Source organism: Balaenoptera borealis, assembly GCF_965194805.1.
Source record: "Balaenoptera borealis genome assembly, chromosome: 2".
NCBI lineage: Eukaryota > Metazoa > Chordata > Mammalia > Artiodactyla > Balaenopteridae > Balaenoptera > Balaenoptera borealis.
In genome coordinates this window covers 152,886,865-152,905,128 of record NC_138867.1, presented here as the reverse complement: position 1 = coordinate 152,905,128, position 18,264 = coordinate 152,886,865, and the positions used below count along the sequence as shown (strand labels likewise).

Below are 18,264 nucleotides of genomic sequence, written 5' to 3'. Positions count from 1 at the left end.
TATGATCCAGCAATCCCACTCCTGGGCATGTATCTGGAGAAAACCATAATTTGAAAAGATACATGCACCCCGCTGTTCATTGCAACGCTATTCACAATAGCCAGGACATGGAAGCAACCTAAATGTCCAGTGACAGAGAAATGGATAAAGAAGATGTGGTACATATATACAGTGGAATACCATTCAGCCATAAAAAGAGTGAAATAATGCCATTTGCAGCAACACGGATGGATCTAGAGATTATTATATTAAGTGAAGTAAGACAAAGACAAATACCATATGATATCACTTTTATGTGGAATACAAAAAGATGATACAAATGAACTTATTTACAAAACACTTTACCACTGGTGGTCCAGTGGTAAAGAATCCACCTTACAACACAGGGGCCGTGGGTTCGATCCCTGGTTGGGGAACTAAGATCGCACATGCCGCGGGGCAACTAGGCCCTCACGGCACAACTACTGAGCTTGCGTGCCTCAACTAGAGCCCGCTTGCCGCAAACTACAGAGCCCACGTGCCCTGGAGCCTGCACGCCGCAACTAGAGAGAAGCCCACGCAACAAAGAAAGATCCCACATGCCTCAACGAAGATCCCACGTGCTGCAACTAAGACCTGATATAGCCAAAAATAAATAAATAAATAAAAAATTTTAAAAAGAAAGATTTAAAAAAAAAAAACAAGGGCTTCCCTGGTGGCGCAGTGGTTGAGAATCTGCCTGCCAATGCAGGGGACACGGGTTTGAGCCCTGGTCTGGGAAGATCCCACATGCCACGGAGCAACTGGGCCCGTGAGCCACAATTGCTGAGCCTGCGCGTCTGGAGCCTGTGCTCCGCAACAAGAGAGGCCGCGATGGTGAGAGGCCTGCGCACCGCGATGAAGAGTGGTCCCCACTTGCCGCAGCTAGAGAAAGCCCTCGCACAGAAACGAAGACTCAACACAGTCATAAATAAATAAATAAAAGAACGTGAATTTCTAAAAAAAACAAAAAAAAAACAGACTCACAGACTTAAAAAACAAACTTATGGTTACCAAAGGGGAAAAGGAGGCAGGGAGGGATAAATTAGGAGTTTGGGATTAACACATACACACTACTATATATAAAATAGATAATAAACAAGGACCTACTACAGCACAGGGAATTCTACTCAGTATTCTGTAATAACCTATATGGGAAAAGAATCTGAAAAAGAATGAATGTATGTATATGTATAATTGAATCACTTTGCTGTACACCTGAAACTAACACAACTTTGTAAGTCAACTATACCCCAATATAAAATGAAAAATTTTTTAAAAAAGGGAACAAAGGAAAAAGTTTAGGTGGGAGAGGTAAGAGGAAAAGGGCTTTGGATCTGTGTGTGCATGTGTGTTCATGCAAATGCAGATGTATGCATCTACATGCATGTGTACTACATACACATATATATGTGTGCATGTGGGTGTGCACACATAGGTGTGTGTTGTGTGTACTGCACACATGCATGCATATGTGCACACATGTACACGATACTCATGTGTATGTGTGTGCGTATACATGTATATTTGCCTGTGAGTGCATGTGTGTGTGCCCGTGTTTGTGTGTGCACGCCTATAGCTGTGTGTGTGCTTAGTCCATGAGATCAGTACCCTATGCGCAAGCTAGTAAAGTGATTACCAGGAAGAGAGTACCAGCCAAATTAAATAGGAAGCTGGAACTAGAGCTCTTTCAGCCAGCTGTGGCACAGAAACCCAAAGGCAGTACTACAGGATGGTAGTAACAAGTAGCTTCCTGACTTCTAGGCTGTCGATTTGGTACCTCTCACCAGCTAAGGCTATTTTAGAAGAGAGAGAAAACCAAAATCTCCATGGGAAGATAGAAAACATGGCAGAGGCTCAGGGAATTCAAGGCATTCTAATAAACATTCACTGAACATTTCAAACACTATCCTTTTAAAAATGCTGTTAAAATATATAATCGTATACATACATGTATACAGAAGTATATATATCCACATAGCAGCACTAACTGTGAGCCTATGAGACAGCAAAATACTTTTGCCCAGACTAAGTCTTAGGCTTAATTTGTGCAATCAGACGCTTCCAGCAGGAAGACACTAAAATCCAGAGCTAGAGTGATTTTATCATTTAATAAGGGAAACATGCACACCCGAACACATACGGCTGTTTGCTGAGAAATATTCTGTCATTTTAGAGCAAATAAATTGTTTTCTCCACTAAACTCCTACTGAGGTAGAACATTGAAAATTGTGTCCTAATTTGCTTATGTCTAGATTCATGTTTTATTCCATATTCAAAAAAGCCTCCTAAGTTATGGGCTTTTCTTTCCTTGTGGTGCTTCAATCTTTTCTGAAGGTATGTTCATGTTTTCGAAAAAGATCATCGAGCAAAGCCATCAAAAAACAATTCTTAACCTAAGAGAGAAATGGCTATCATGGGTCTCAGATACTACTTCCCTGTAAAACAAAAAATACAGCAAAATTTTTAACAGAGGGCACTGTGGCCTAAGAATTTTCTAACTGACCAAGTTAGACTTAGCTACAGGCACTAGGTAAAAAGAAGCATAATTCTAGGAATAAAGCTTACTGTATCATATTATTTATAAAATCCAATTTTTCTACACATTTGCACATTCACATTTCTGACATCAGGATTAAATTTGCATTTATGCATTTAATTTCCCTCAAATCCCTTTTTAAAAAAACATCTTAAAAATGGTGGCATCTTAATGCTTGTTAATATATAGTAAAAAACCTCGTTTTTGAGATATTAACGACTTTTGCCTTTCTTTACTTGTTAAACTTATTTTTTGTCTGGTAATTCACTGGCTGAGGCTTAGAAACGGAAGCGAAACGTCATTTTGGGGTTAATTAAAATCTAGTTGACTGGAGGTTAACCTACTTCGTCCTGACCCGAGGTAAGGATGAAGAAAGTTGAACCCTTCTCATAGTTTGTTGTGGGATGACAGAAGCTCTGCTAATGATGACAATACTATTTTTTTTTTAATAGAGAGGATAAATAACTTTACCTGAATTTGCATGGTGCACACATTTTAAATAATGTATTAAAAATAGTTTGCACACAATTGATCAAGTTTCAGTTGGTGGCAAGAAGAGAAACAACCTCTTTTTCTGAAATAAGAGTGGAGAGAGGAGAATGGATCATAATGAATGTTGAGGTGTGGGCAGCTTAGTTGAGCAACCTCAACTTACATGACCTTGATTCCTAAGTCAGTGGCCAAGTTACTTCACCTTGCAAAGAGCAGGTGTCTGGGTAGGGTCTAAGGAGAGGGGCTCAGTGTAGAACAGGAGGGGGAGGTTGATGGAAGAAGGAGGAAAGGATAAGGGTGAGTGAGAGCACTAAACCCAGCTGCTTTTTTGCAGGGATCACTGCATGACTTTCCATGAGCTGGCACAGGGTAAATGGACAGTAAGTTTGATCCAAGGAAAGCGACTAGCAAGGTGGGTACGGTGGAAAGGTCAGGGGACAAAGGGACTTCAGGAACTGTAAAACAGGTGGAAATATTGGCCAAGGGGCCCAGGCCAGGAGGGCTGGAGCGACTGACTAGCCACAGAATATGGAAGGGCCAAGGGTCTGGAGAGTGATGTTGGCAAATGACTGGTTTCCAGGTGATGGATTTCAGTCGGAATGAATATCAAAGGCCCTTTTCAAAAATGAACAAAATCCAGCCCTTCTGCATCCACCATCCTAGACATCCAGGCTCAAAACGTGGTAGTTATCCTGGGCGAATTCTTCTCCCTTATTCCCTAAACCTGGTCCATCATGCGGTCCGGATAATTATACCTCCTAAATATTTCTGACCTGTCTCCTTCCTTTTCATCACTATTACCATTGGGATGGTGGTTAATTACTGAAGTTTGTTGTCAGAGTGACCTGGATTTAAATATTGCCTTTACCTGGCCGAAAGTCTCATAGCCAGTAAGTGGCAATCTCTGTCTCTCAGCCTCAGCTTTCTCACCTGCAATAACAGTACCTGACATGATAGGTCTTTTCTAGAGACTGAATAAGATGGCCCATGGAAGATATCTAGCACAGTAGCTGGCACATAAGAAATGTTAATATCTATTTGTTGAAGTCATGAATATTCATGTTATTCTGCTTTAGCTTAGCTCTCCATCTTTCCCCTAGATCACTGCAATAGTTACTTAACTAGTCTCCCTGCCTCCCAAATCGTCTTCCTCTCAGATCCATTTTCCAGCTTTCTGCCGGGTGATCTATATAAAACACAAGTTTGGTGGTTATCACTTCTCGGCTTAAAATCTTTCCATGGTTTCCCAATGTCCTTAGATTAATGTCTGGATTTATGAACCGGGCCAGCAAAGTTCTTTAAAGTGTGCCCTTTGCTCCCTCCCTACTGCTTTTCTCTCTTTACCTCTTTATGCTTTAGCAACTCCAGGCTACCCTTCCCAGAACATACACCATATTATTTCTCACTGCCCTGTCTCCGTCCATGTTATCCCTCCCACTGTGAATGGCCTGCTCACCCATCCTTCATCCGGCCACTTCCTATTCTGCCTTTCAGAGCCATCCCGGGCATCTACTCCTCTGGGAAGACTTCCTGTCATTCTCCTTTCCTGGGTTCGTAAGTGGTCTCTGGGGTCCATGACCACCATTCACAAGAGCGTAACTTTTCTCGGTTTGTGTGTCTGTGTTTCCCATGAGACTGAAAGCTACCTGAGAACAAGGGCTCCTCCAGTACCTGGCATAGTATGTATTCACTAAGTGTATTGTATGTGTATAAATGCATACACATACCTATACATATATATACACACACACATACACAGGCTCTTCTGAATTTCAGGTTTCAAATAAGTGAAATTATAATCAGTTTCTCTCACTTCTCTCATTTATTCTTTTATGTTCCTCTACCATTCACTTTCACCTCCGTAAGTAGATCTTTTGGGGGCTGTGCCCGATTCCAAATGATTCTCCTTCATTTATCCACAGGCTTGGGAACACTGAGCCTTATTTCACTCCATAACTTTGCCCTCTTTGCTAGAGTTTATTGGACCAGATGTGGATGCTTGACCAAGCTGGACCAAGAAGAGTCTCTCTCTCTCTCTCTCTCTCTTGAATTCTTTCTCTCACTCTCTCTCATTCTAACACTTTGAACTACTAAAAATCAGAGGCAATTTCTCAAATGGGGTGGAGGGTATAAAACTTTGGGATCTTGGCAGCCATGTCCTGCCACGTGAACCATGGAACAAGAAAAATGGGTCTGCAGAGAGAGGAGAGTGAGGAAGATATGCAGAGACAAAGATATTCTTAGAGAGGGGGAGAGAGCGAGAGCTAGCACACGCAAGCTAAATCAGTTTTCCATTTGTTCTAGCTGCCTTATTTGCAAGAACAAGTACGCACCCATTGGACCAGCCTCGTGGATGGCTCCCATCTCTTCTAACTTCCACTGTAGTTTTACTGTTCTATTTATAAGTGTGTGGCCATCACAGTTAAGTATATATTTGTACTCTACAATGAATACCCAGCTGTCAGGAATGAGACAACACGTTTAGAATCCAAAATGGCCTGGATGCACCGGAGGGATTATATGAAATGAAATTCAAATAAGATAGATACAAAAAATTACACTTAGGGAAGGAAAAATAAATTCTATAAAACCTAAATAGGAAAGTGCTGGGGAGAAAATGAGAGCAGAAGATCCAATAACCTGGGGATTAGAGGAGGCCACACAGTGAACCCAAGTCGGCAGAGACAGGAACTGCAAAGCAGGAAAGTGACTCAGTCGAGGATGTATGTACCGGGGGGAAGGAGAGAGGGGAGAAGTTCCCCCTCTCTGCTCACCCCTGAGATTTCCCCTGAGAGTTCTCATGTAGTTTTGGAGGCTGCCCCTGGGTTCAAATGTTGACACTGTCATCGTCAGGGAGGGCTGTGCTGGACAGACAGTTTGAAGCATAAGCTCGATTTAGGAAGAAGGGAAGTGTGTTCAACATGCCCATTTAATGAAAGAGAAAGAAAGCTTTGGCAAAGCTTCTTAGCAGATATAAAAATAGACAATTTGTATGGAAAGGGAAATCATGTATTTTGCCTGCTTGTATTTCTAATCTAGACTTCCGGTGTGCTTTACATTCTCTAAAAAGCTTTGACATACACAGTATGAGTCAATGTAGGCAACCAACCTTGATTTTTGGGGCGCCACACAGTAGAAGTGTATTTCTTGTTCATGGCAGGACAAAGCAGGTTGGCAGGCAAAAGTGGGAGGGGCCGGGGGAGGCCTCTGATCCATGCAATCATTCAGGGACTCAGGCCCCTTCTCATGTCCACACTCCCTTCTAGGTTTTCTGACCCAAGTCCTCTCTATTCCTTCTGCCAGTGCACAGAGAAATAGGATGGAGAATCCTATGTGGATTTATTTTCTGTGTCTGGAAATGATGTCATGTCTATACACACATTCCCTTCTCCAGAACTCAGGGACAGGGACACACCTAACGTCAAGGGAGACTGAAATTGCATTTTCATTGTCTGCCCAAGAGGGAAAGGGGCAACAGGTCGATAAACAATTAGCCAGTCTCTGACACCTATATTGTGCAATTTCACCCTTACAGTGACCTCTTAAAAGTGCATATACAATTATTTTAGATCATTTGGTACATACATATATAAGTATGTCTATATAATACAGTACATCTTTCTTCCTCTCTCTTCCTCTCCCCCACCTTGTGGCAGAAACTACCCTTCAGTTGTGGCAACTCTTTTATGGTTTTTTTTAATTGAACCCAGATATTATGATATCATAATCTTCTCAACACCTTAGGCATCTGCTATCAATCGACAGGAATCAGAATTTTAGATAAAATCTATTTCTCTTTCCAACCCTAGACTGTATCTCTCAACATCAACGAGTTAAAATCCATAGAGACAGCAAGAAAGTCCTGATCATATTCACTGAGCAGAGAAATGGCTGGACCAGAAAACCGAGCAACACTCACTCCTTTTCACTTTGGTAAACTGTAGCTAATATTTTGACTTTCGATGTGTCTGAATACCATTTCCCTAATTGATGGGGAGTCTCTACTAATCAGAGCTACTTAAAGACCTTTATCAAAGCTTGGAGGGTTCTCAAGAGAAACCGTTTTCTGATGCTCACACACACCTTCAGTCTGGTTTGGACTCCACACCAAAGCCTAATGGAATACAGAGTTTGACTTCCCAGGACTCTACTCAGGGTGCAGGCACCAGGTTCCAGGATTTCTAGAAGTTTATCATGTACAATTCATGCTGTCAATTTCTATGTATTTTTAATAACACCTCTATGCATTATGAGTCTAAGTCATTGCTAAGTGTTAGAGCAGAGGATACACTTGGTGAACTACCCTGAACAGGATGAATTCTAATTCTAATGGAGTCTTAGGAAAATCCACACTTCCCCTCCTTACCACAGCCAGTAAACACTAAGCCTTGTCATTTATCGTCTTTTAATCTTCAAATTCAGAAGCAAATTACTACAGAGGTAGATAAATTGTAGGGAGGAGGCCAAAGAGAGCCAAAGGATGCCAAAGAGAGCCAATTACTACAGAGGTAGATAAATTGTAGGGAGGATGCCAGAGAGTATTTTCATAAATATTCTAAAGTTCCATCCAGAACAACCAATGGGGGGAAGAATGAAAAAAAATAGGAACACCCAGATATCCACCAATTATTCTACAATTTTGAGAATAGTAAATCAAGATCTTATTAATTATTCTGTTTCATTGAAATATTTGTTTGTCCATTAGCTGGTTTTGTATTGGCATTAAATGATCTCCTAGTGTGAACTCGGCAGAGTTCCACTCATATGTAACAGAACGTGATAACCATACTTGCTAAAAGTGTTAGGACAAAGTTTTCCCTTTAAATATTTACTATTAAGAAAATGGATAAAGAAGATGTGGTATAGTTATACAATGGAATATTATTCAACCATAAAAAAGAATGAAATAATGCCATTTGCAGCAAAATGGACGGACCTAGAGATTAACATGCTGAGTGAAGTAAGCCAGACAGAAAGACAAATATGATATCACTTATATGTAGAATATAAAAAAAATTATACAAATGGACTTATATACAAAACAGAAATAGACCCACAGACATAGGAAAAAAAAAACTTACGGTTACCAAAGGGGAAAGGTTGGGGAGGGATAAATTGGGGGTTTGGGATTAGCAGATACAAACTACTATATATAAAATAGATAAACAACAAGGTCCTCCTGTATAGCACAGGGAACTATATTTGATATTTTTAATAAACTTTAAGGGCAAATAATATGAAAAAAATATATATATGTATGTACATATATATGTATGTACAACTGAATCACTTTGCTGTACACCTGAAACTAACAGAACATTGTAATCAACTATACTTCAAGTAAAAAAAAAAAAAAAAGCAAGAAAGTAAGTTCAAGTCCTCAATTTTCACCATCTGATGCACAAAAAGCACAAGACCATCAGGACAGCAAGGGGTCATCTTCCTCAGGTGTTTCTGCAAACTCAAAGCAACACATGGTTTCTCGACAGGAACATTTACCAACTTCAAACTATTCAAACCCCACTGTCAATAATGCATACCACAGGACTTCCCTAGTGGCGCAGTGGTTAAGAATCTGCCTGCCAATGCAGGGGACACAGGTTCGAGCCCTGGCCCGGGAAGATTCCCCAATGCTGCGGAGCAAATAAGCCTGTGTGACACAACTACTGAGTCTGCGCTCTAGAGCCCACGAGTCACATTACTGAGCCTGTGTGCCACAACTACTGAAGCCCACGTGCCTGGAGCCCGTGCTCCACAACGAGAGAAGCCACCGGAATGAGAAGCCCGCGCACCGCAACGAAGAGTAGCCCCAGCTCGCCTCAACTAGAGAAAGCCCGCGTGCAGCAACAAAGACCCAACGCAGCCGAAAATCAATAAATAAAATAAATAAACTTATTTAAAGAAAGAAGCAAAACCAGTTAACTCACACAAAGTTCTATAATTTTGTTTCAAAGCCTTCTTTTTCCTTGAGCTTTCTGGTCTTCCCTGCCTCTCCCTTCCTGTTATTGTTGTTTCTGGGCTCAATTGTGCAGCCCATAATATTGGCATTTAACTCTTCCGTCCGAATATAGTTCATATTCCTAACTGTAGTGAGGGATGAGGGTGGAACTTTTTTTTTTTTTAATCAGAGGCATTTACTTTTCCACACAAAGAATGACTCCACCTACAGTACTAGTTTTTGCATTATGGGCTTTGTATTAAACAAATGATTTAGTAAGGATGGCTCCTATTGGATGAGGTGTGCTTAGGTTATAGCTCTCAGAAAAAGAAAATTGTGAAAGCTACAATAAAAGCTGGGGCTAAGACTGTACCCAGAGAAATGATCGGTAGTGACAAATAAATATCAGTTGTCAAGACAGGAGCCCAGAGTGCAGAGGAGGCTGAGAGGATGACCCCATGAAGGTAAGTGGGGAAGACATACCCTCCTTCCAGCTGGTTCCCAAAATCCCACACCATGGCCATACTCAATTGAGGGAATAAAAGCCTCAATCATAGTAACCCCAGGTAGGTGAGCTCCACAGCCAATTTCCATCACAAAGTTCTCAGATGGGATCAACTTCAGAACTGCCTGAAAATCATTTTTTTTTTTTTTACTTCAAGGAATTCCTTCTCTTACTCTGCCAAACAGTTCATTCCTTCTTTTCCCCCTCCATTCCTTGCATCTGCTCTTTTGTCAAAGAGAAGGGGCTGAAGAGAGGGAATGAACAACAGCAACAGCAAAACACAGACTTTTGATGGAGAGGAACAAATCCTCACCTCCTATTACTCTCCCCTATTAGCCTAGGAGAAATCTATTTGCTACATCACACCCAAAGACCTAAGTTGTTGATACAACTTTCCTAAAATGAATACATCAATGATACTATAAAACTGGAGGATTAGGGCTACTTCAGTGTACTCACTGGTTTCTACTATACTTTTCTGGAAAAAAAAAAAAAAAAACCCGTCTTTTCCTAAATGATATAAAGTAATCCTATGTTGACCCCTCTTCGTTGAACAAATAAGAATCACACCCAATTCACTTGTTGCTTAAGTCAAGATTTAGTGTGTCCTTTTTAATGCTGTATACCACTCACTGCAGGGGTCCCCTAGCATATATTATACATGGCTTTGGATTTGAAGTCTCTGGACTCACTGTAGCCAAGGCAACTGCGGGGCATGGGATGACGCTATGAGAAGGAAGGCGAAGAGGTATGTGAATGTTGGTGTGTCTGCCTGTCCTTGTGCGTGTGTGCGAGAGAGAAAGCAAGAACAAGACAGACAGAGAAGGAGAGAGGGAGAGAGGGGGCACAAATAAAGAATTCTGAAGAAAATAAAAACAGCAGTTCTCGGAAAAACATTTACCACTGAAAGGTTTCACACTGTGGCAAAACCAGCCCTTTCTTCATTAAAGCGAAGTGAAATTCAATGAAGGACATGGCACCGTGGAGGGAAGCAAAACCCAAGCCAGAACATCAGTGTATAAACAAGTGTGATGGTGTGAAGGACTTGGGAGACAGAACTTTCTCAAAGAAAGACATGATACTGAAACCCAAGTGCTTCTATCCTTTCTTACGTTGTTTATGAGATTTGGTCATCCAGACGTGGAAGTTCAGATGTCATTTATTTCATTGTGTAGCCGAATGAATGGGTGGGCAGAGTTCACAGGCTTTGCTCATTAAATAGTTAAATCAGCATGTCATTTCAGTTATTACAGGTATATTAAACCTTTCTTTGGTATTTCAGGATGATTCTTCTTCTGCATAAAAGATGTCAATAATCCTCCCCCAGATCTCTTCAACGGCAGAGAACCTACTTTATAGTTTTCTGTAACTGCCGTAATGTTCAAAATGTTGTGAAAATGTCTTTAAATCGAATAAGCCTGGTGGTTTGATTAGAGCAGGAAATACCTCTACTTGCCAAAGCAAATATTCTCTAAAAGGAACTGGTAGATAATAACATTGAAAGAAACCTATTTACTTTGAGTGTAGTTCAAGTTTATTACAACATACATATAATAGTAAGGAAAGGTCAAATGAAAAGTTAGCAACTATCATTAAAATAAGAAAATATTTATACAGCAATACAGGCAGATCCTTTCTCAGTGCAGAGCAGAGAATACCACAATACAGTAATTATAAAAGCTATAAAAAATGAGTCCCACTAACTAGGAATCAGGCACATTGTTGAACACTTTATACATGTATTGATTCAGTGAACCCATGTAACAGTCAGTAATGTGGGCTGGAAGCTTTCCTATTTCTGAAGGAGGACACAAGACCAGGGCTTAAGTGACTTGCCCAAGATCTCACATGCAGTTAGTGAGAAGCAAAGCCAAGCAAGCCTGATTCTAAAGCCAGTGGTCTCAGACACTATATTTCAGGAGTCCATGTTATTCTTCCTTCTTATTGAAAGTTCAGAAGCTACACAGAGTGAGAATGAGTAGTTGCTACCTTATGCTAATTTCCAGCAGAGTCATTTGAAAACAATCTTTAAAAAAATACCATCATCATGATAACACTGGTGTTTAAGGTTCCACCTTTCAAACCAGTTCAGAGTATTCATAACTTCATGTTTACACAGCTTCTGCCAAGTCAAAAAAGTGCCTCATTTAACCATGAATTTGCAACTTATGCAAAAACTCCACATCCTGCGGGAGTGATTGGGAAAAAAAACGTAATGATTGGGGAAAAAAAATCTAATAGCTAGTATACAAAAATTCCGTTTTCCACAGAACTGCCACATTTATTGTGTACATTTCTCTAGCAGCTGTTGTTTAGAAAGTGCTACTGGTCATGCTGATTAAATGTGGCAATTCCATCATAGCGACATAAATATTTTTACCTGAATAATCCCTGCTGTTCTTTTGAACTGAAATTAATTCATGTATTGTTTTCCCCAAAAACTTACTAGTTGTGTTTTTTTTTCTTTAAGGTAGAGACTGTGGGTACTGATGCTGAACCAAGTATTATTTCTAAACAGCAATTTTATTTTCCCAGTGCATGCTATGCTAAAAAGCAGGATAATGGTACTGAATATAGAATCAATACATATTCAAATGGAATCTGTTTATTTTGCTTTGAAAACATGGGCTGAATCGTGATATCCACAATCTACTGCTAATAGTATCGAGTCATTAACAGCTGGCTTTGTGGTTCCTATGAAGACCGATTTCAAATAACCCAGGCAAGCTTGGCCATGCTGATTTAATCAGCCTGCTTCTGTGCCTTCTGAGACGATGCTTATAGGCATACTAGTGTACCAAGAGCAGTGAGGAACAAGGGCTCTGAAGGGTGCTCCTGGTTACAATCTCAGCTCAGCTTAGGGAAGTTCCATGAAGCCCGAACCAACCACTGAAACTCTGCCTTCTCAACAGCAAGTGGGATAATATTAACCACCTCAGAGGCAGAGCCATTGTACTGCCCTACACGCAGAGCCACTGTGTGTGTCATCGTTTGTATGAATGGTACCCTTTGGAGTCGTGCAGTACACAACCTGAACATGCCAGCCTGCTCAAGGTTTGCGGGGATTCAAGTCATTCTGTTTAGAAAACACTTAGCCCAGCGCCTAGCATGTAGTAAGTCCCCAGGGAAGGCTCGCTCTTTTTATGACTTTTATCTTAACGCAGATCATCTATAGCTTCTAGTTTCACATTCCAATTCTTAGAAGACTTAAGAAAATACTGTAGTCCACATTTCATCTGATTTTCCTATCAAGGAGCAACAGGTTTTTGTAGAATTCCTAAGCACTCTTTATATCTTTTCAGAGCAACTGTCTTTGCAAATTTCATTGTCTCTATACTATATCATGTCTGTGAAGAGGTCTGAAGAACTCAAGGTGTCCTCAAAGGACAAAGTGATTTTGGAGTCAGACTGAGTACAAAGTCCAGCTCTCTCCATTTTTAGCTGTGTGATTTTTCCCAAGTTAGTTAATCATTCAAGCCTCAGTTTTCTCATTTGCATATGGGGGATGATGATCATTTCTATCACAGAGCACTGTTGGGGTGGATGAGGAAGATACTGCATAGCAAAGTGTTTAGCAAAAGCCTGGCTCAAGTTGATAGTAAACAAATCATTGCTGCATTATTACTAGCTGCTAGTCTGCATCTCTCAGCCACCAGCAGAGGAATATTAGATCCAGAAGCCTCTTCAACTGCAAGCCATGTCACGGGAATGTTGCCCCATGAACTCAGCATGGGTCAGAATTCTCAGACAGATAATCAGCGGGGCATTGTTCTAGTTCTATCTTTGCTATTGTGGGGCTTGCCCATCGTACTGACTCTGCAGACCTTAGCTGCTTCATCTATAAAAGACGGTGATTAGATTCAGGGATGTCTAAGGAAGTCTCTTCAAGTACTAGTCCTCTGATATCAACACTAGGTAAAAGAGGCAGAATTTTTGTTAGGATTTTTCTTTTACTATTTAGTTACCTCTTTAGAGTTTGGATGTTACACATCCCCACCTGATGTTCGTAACACTTTGTTGATGGATCCAATTATTCTTTTTGTTAAGCTTGAATGAGGCCTCAGAATCCTGCTCAGCACAGTATTCCAGAGTGTTGACCCTCTCAAGCCTTCTAAGTTTTGACTGGAAGGACTTGACATATGTGCCATCTCTGTTTTGAAAGATCTTCGTAAGTACTTAGGACAGTCTTTGGTAATAGCCATATATATTCCTTTTCACTATCCCTAACCAAACATGGACTTTTATAACTAGCTAACAAGAGAATTGATTTTCAGTTTCAGGGGGCTTACATTTTGAAAGGTACTTCGTTAATTCCTATAGAAAACATTTATAGGAGCCTTTTCCTCTTCCTCTCACTAGGCATTTCCAAGCAATGTTAGGGGTCAGGCAGACGATGAACATGCAACTGCAGTGTAGTGTATTAAGCGCAATGGCACTGGGAAGATTGGGGGCCAGGTAAGTGGGTGGGAAAGATGTCAGATAAATCTTGGGAATTAAGGGATTGTTTCTCGGAGAAGGTACTGGGTGAGAATGTTCTAACACAAGGAACAGTGTGGCCAAAGCCCGATGGAGAGACAGATATGATGGTCTGGTTGGAAAATGTCAAGTCACTCAGGACAGTAAAGCACAGTGTTTGGTGAGCTGGGCTTGTGAGAGACACAAAAATGAGGACGTGACCAGAAGCCATTATCTTATAGAAAGAAATGCAGTACTTTGAACTGACAGGTAACTCCAAAGGTTAAAAACAAAGCAAAACTGAAAACAACAATAACAAAACCCCACAAAATCTGGGAGGGTACTGGTAAAAGAAATATTACGGAGAAGAAGGGCTTTTAATGCAGCTCACGTTACTGCATGGAGAGGCTGCCTATTCAGGTTAATCAGATCTGGACACAGATCAGCTCATACAATGAGAAAAAGGGAGGAGGAGAAATTTCCCTCCATGGCATTTGGAGTTAGGTGCATTTTCTTGTCAACAATAAAGGCACTCATTTGTACCCTAAATATGAGAGTAATTTAATCATTTAGAGGGATAATTTGTTGGGTTATTATATCTACAGCTCCTGAAAATTTATTTTTCTGTATTAAGAAACCCGAATCATAGCAGCTGGGGATGGTGTTTATGTGAGCACAGTTCTAGGCGACTAGGGTTATGGAAGGAAACTTTGACTTTGTTCACTGGAAATTTGTTTCTTGATATACTGCAACGTGCCAGGCCCTGTGATAAGTGCTGGGAATAAGTCAGTGGACAAATTAGCATGCCTTCGAGAAGCTTATAGTCTAGGGAACAAACAGACATTAAACTACTAAACACATCACAGATCCATGATTATAATTGACAAGTACTCCTAAGGAAAAGTGAAGCATGGAATGAAAGGTTCAAATCAGAGGAACCATTTTTAAAAGTGGGGGTCAAGGAGGCTGTAGAAGTAAACTGCAGGCTTGAGCTCTAAAAGGTGAACAGGAGAAATAAGGGACACTGTCCTGGTAGAGCAGTGCTTCTCAAGTGGCGGGACATTTGGCACCAGCCGGAGGCATTTTTGTTGGCTGTAACTGTGGGGAGGTGATGCTCTTGGCATCGAAGTGGGAGAGCCCAGAATGCCGCTCAATATCCCGCAGTGCATAGGTCAGCCTCCCACTACCAACAACTGCCTGACCCAAATGTCAATCGTGCCAAGGATGAGAAACTCTGAGATGGAGGGAACAGCGTCTCTGCTTTAGACTCCAAGGCAGGACAGAACCGGGCAAGGGTGAGGCATTGAAGGAAGGTCAGGGGCTGGACTAAGGAAGGAGCACGCGCTGAGGCCCCAGAATGGCAGGGATGGAATGGTGCAGGGCCTGGATGGCTGGCTGCCTTAGAGAGTTTGGATGGTGGGTGTCCCCAGGGCAGTGATGAGTCTCTTGGGGTTTTTAAGCGGGATGGCCCTGGGCTGATTTACTGAAGATCTTACTGGCTGCTGAGTGAGAAGGAAAGGCAAGGAGGTGGAACATGAGGGAAGAGCTCAGAGAGGTGGCAGGAGGAGAAGCTAGGAGAGAACTTAGCGCCTGTTGCAGCTGATGTACTGAGAGAACGTGGTACCAGGTATAAGCACGGCCTTTGCATTAATGGAAACATTTGTAGTCGCAGTCATTGGTTATTTTTGCTTAGAAAATTTAGTCGGCTCTCTTTCAAAAGAATACCTCCCAATCCCTATTCTACAATCCCAATTGTACTTTCATACAAAGGAAAGGGAGAGTCACCATTTTGGATAAAGATGAATCAGTTGGCTCTTGATCATGCAAACGTGGTAAGTGTTAAGATAAAACGTGTGGTAAGAAACTACGTGAGATTATGTCGGACTCTTCCACAGATGATTCCGGAGAGATAATTCCACTACTCTTGCTCTGTGTATTTCAAGAGTCATCTCAAGTTTTAACCTTATTTTACTTTGGTTTTCATCCCTCAGCTGGCTCTGATATGAAGAGGTGGCTGGGGGATTTGTGTGTTTAATCGGGGGCTTTTTAAAAAGTATCATGAGCTGTGGTGAAACATAGTAAGGTTTTTGTTTGTTCTTTTCAGAAACACAGGTATTCCTTTGAAGAAAACAGTGACAGATACTCAAACCTGGATAGCATTTTCCCAAATATTAACCCTTCCACACATGTCTCGTGATCATTGCCAATCATGTACCACCTGGACTCTTCTCTACTTACTATGTTTCTGTAAGTCATTTTAAAAATCACTGTTCTAAACGGAAAAAAACCACTTAACTAGACATGAATATAAGGTAATTTTAAAAATAAAATTTAAGGGATTCAACACAGCGTGGTTCAGTTCTAGCTAAATAGTCTTGTCTGACAAAGAGATAAAACATTCAACTTCTAACTCTGTTAAACAGTGAAATTCAAAGGCTTTAGAGAAATGTTAAAGTCAATCATCAAACAGAGGCTTCCCTTATGGCAGGACTTGGCAAACTTGCCCGGTGATTATTTTTGTACAGACAGAAAGCTAAGAATGATTTTTACATTTTTAAATGGCAGAAGAAAACCAAAAGAGTACTATTTTATGGCATGGAAAAATTATATGAAACTGAAATCTCAGCATCCATAAAAAAAAGGTTTATTTAGAGCCGCGCCTATCACTTATGAATTGTCTACAGCTGTTTTGCTAATAAAATGGCTGAGCTGAGCTGTAGCCACAGAAACCGTATGGCCTGCAAAGTCTAAGATGTTTACTATCTGGCTTTTTAAAGAAAAGCTCTGTCTCCTCTCCTATGTGATCCAAAGTTATTTAATGCCACATCCGGTACTGTACCTAAAATCATCTTGTTACCACCTGTGGTATATGTAGCTCCCACACTGGAAAATTCTGCTCTGTGAATGAGTGTAGCTTAAGACTGGGGTTTTGAGTCCCACAAAAAGTCATAAAGCTTGAGAAAAGTGTGTATCCCTTTGGGGAATGACAATATCAAAAGCAAGAGTAGATAAATATTGTACAGAAATATATATAGTAAAAAGTAATAGATCCAAATTTCTGGCTCTTAGATGTAGCCTGCCTAGGAAAATCTACAGAGTTAAGTTTGGTGGCTGTTTGCTCTTGTTCTGTGAAAAATGGGTTATTTATCTACATGTGATGATGTTTTTTTTTCTCCATGTAAATATTAAAATCCATTCCAATGAACAATGTAATTACATAGTCCAGTTTCAGTGAGCTTCTATACTTAGTTTCACTTAACTCACTTACCACGGCTAATGACAGCTATTCACGTACACCCAGAGATTGAGAAGGGACCCAATAGTCAAAAGCGTGGGGAAGGAAAGAAATGATTAGCAAGCACCGTCGGCACCAACAAGTCTCCAACCACTAAGTTCATTTAAAGCACCACATACTAAGGAAGCAAAGCAAAGCAGTGAAACAGTGAATAGGTTCATCACAAAATCATCATCTCCCATGAAAACGAGACTGTGTCGTTACTAAAAGCAGTCAGGGGCACAATTTACCACAAATTTGTCAAAGTTAGTCATGAAAAACATACCTGAGTCACCTCTAGTCCTGGGGAAAGGGACGCTCCTCTCTCGGTGGTTCTGTTCCTGGCTGTGCTTGAGAATCACGTGGTGGGAGGGTTGGTTTAAAAGCTGCATTCCTAGGCCACACCCTCAACCAATTAACCAGCATCAGAGTTTCCTGGGGCTGCCCAGGTGATTCCAGTATTCTCAGCAGGCACAGCTGAGAACCATCACTCTCCAATTGTCTACCATGTGCCCCTAGGCTCACAAGATTGTAAAATGGGCTCAACTGGGATGAGAAATTGAACTGGGCGAGCGCAGAGGAGGTGGGGTGAACAGGGGGAACTCGGGAGAGATGTCGATTTAGAAGGCTGATGATTTTTGCAGACCTCTGAGAATACTAAAATCTCAACTTGAGGTTTATGGTGCCTGTCTAAAAATCTTAAATAAATGGAATTGTAAAAAGTTCATTCAACAAATTAGTCTGTTCTGCCTCCATGATTTAAGTTACTTTTACAAGAGAAAAGGGATGATTGTTCTGGATTCCTTGAGTTTCAAACTTAAGCTAAATATTTGGGGAAACGGAACCCCCCCAGTAAGGGATGTTCCCATACATAACTACACGGTGATGATGGCGCCACTGCAGCATTGTGGACGTGCTAGTCAGTATACTTTGAGATCAACGTATAAATCACTCTTAGCATTAAAGTCTATCTGTATATTGGTTTTGCTACAAATATCGAGCTCTATCTCTTCTATCATCAACCCCAGGTCCCTTCACTCCAA

General features: G+C 40.9%; 1 protein-coding gene across 1 annotated transcript in view; it reads right to left on the bottom strand.

Moving 5' to 3' along the window:
- The window catches only part of TENM2 (teneurin transmembrane protein 2), a 590,108-nt gene extending 572,469 nt beyond the window's left edge, over window positions 1–17,639 (bottom strand). The window contains exon 1 of the mRNA XM_082378741.1: window positions 17,508–17,639. Coding sequence (XP_082234867.1) covers window positions 17,508–17,613 — 106 coding nt within the window. The 5' untranslated portion in view covers window positions 17,614–17,639. The remainder of the gene's footprint in view (window positions 1–17,507) is intronic.
- Between the last annotated feature and the right edge of the window lie 625 nt (window positions 17,640–18,264).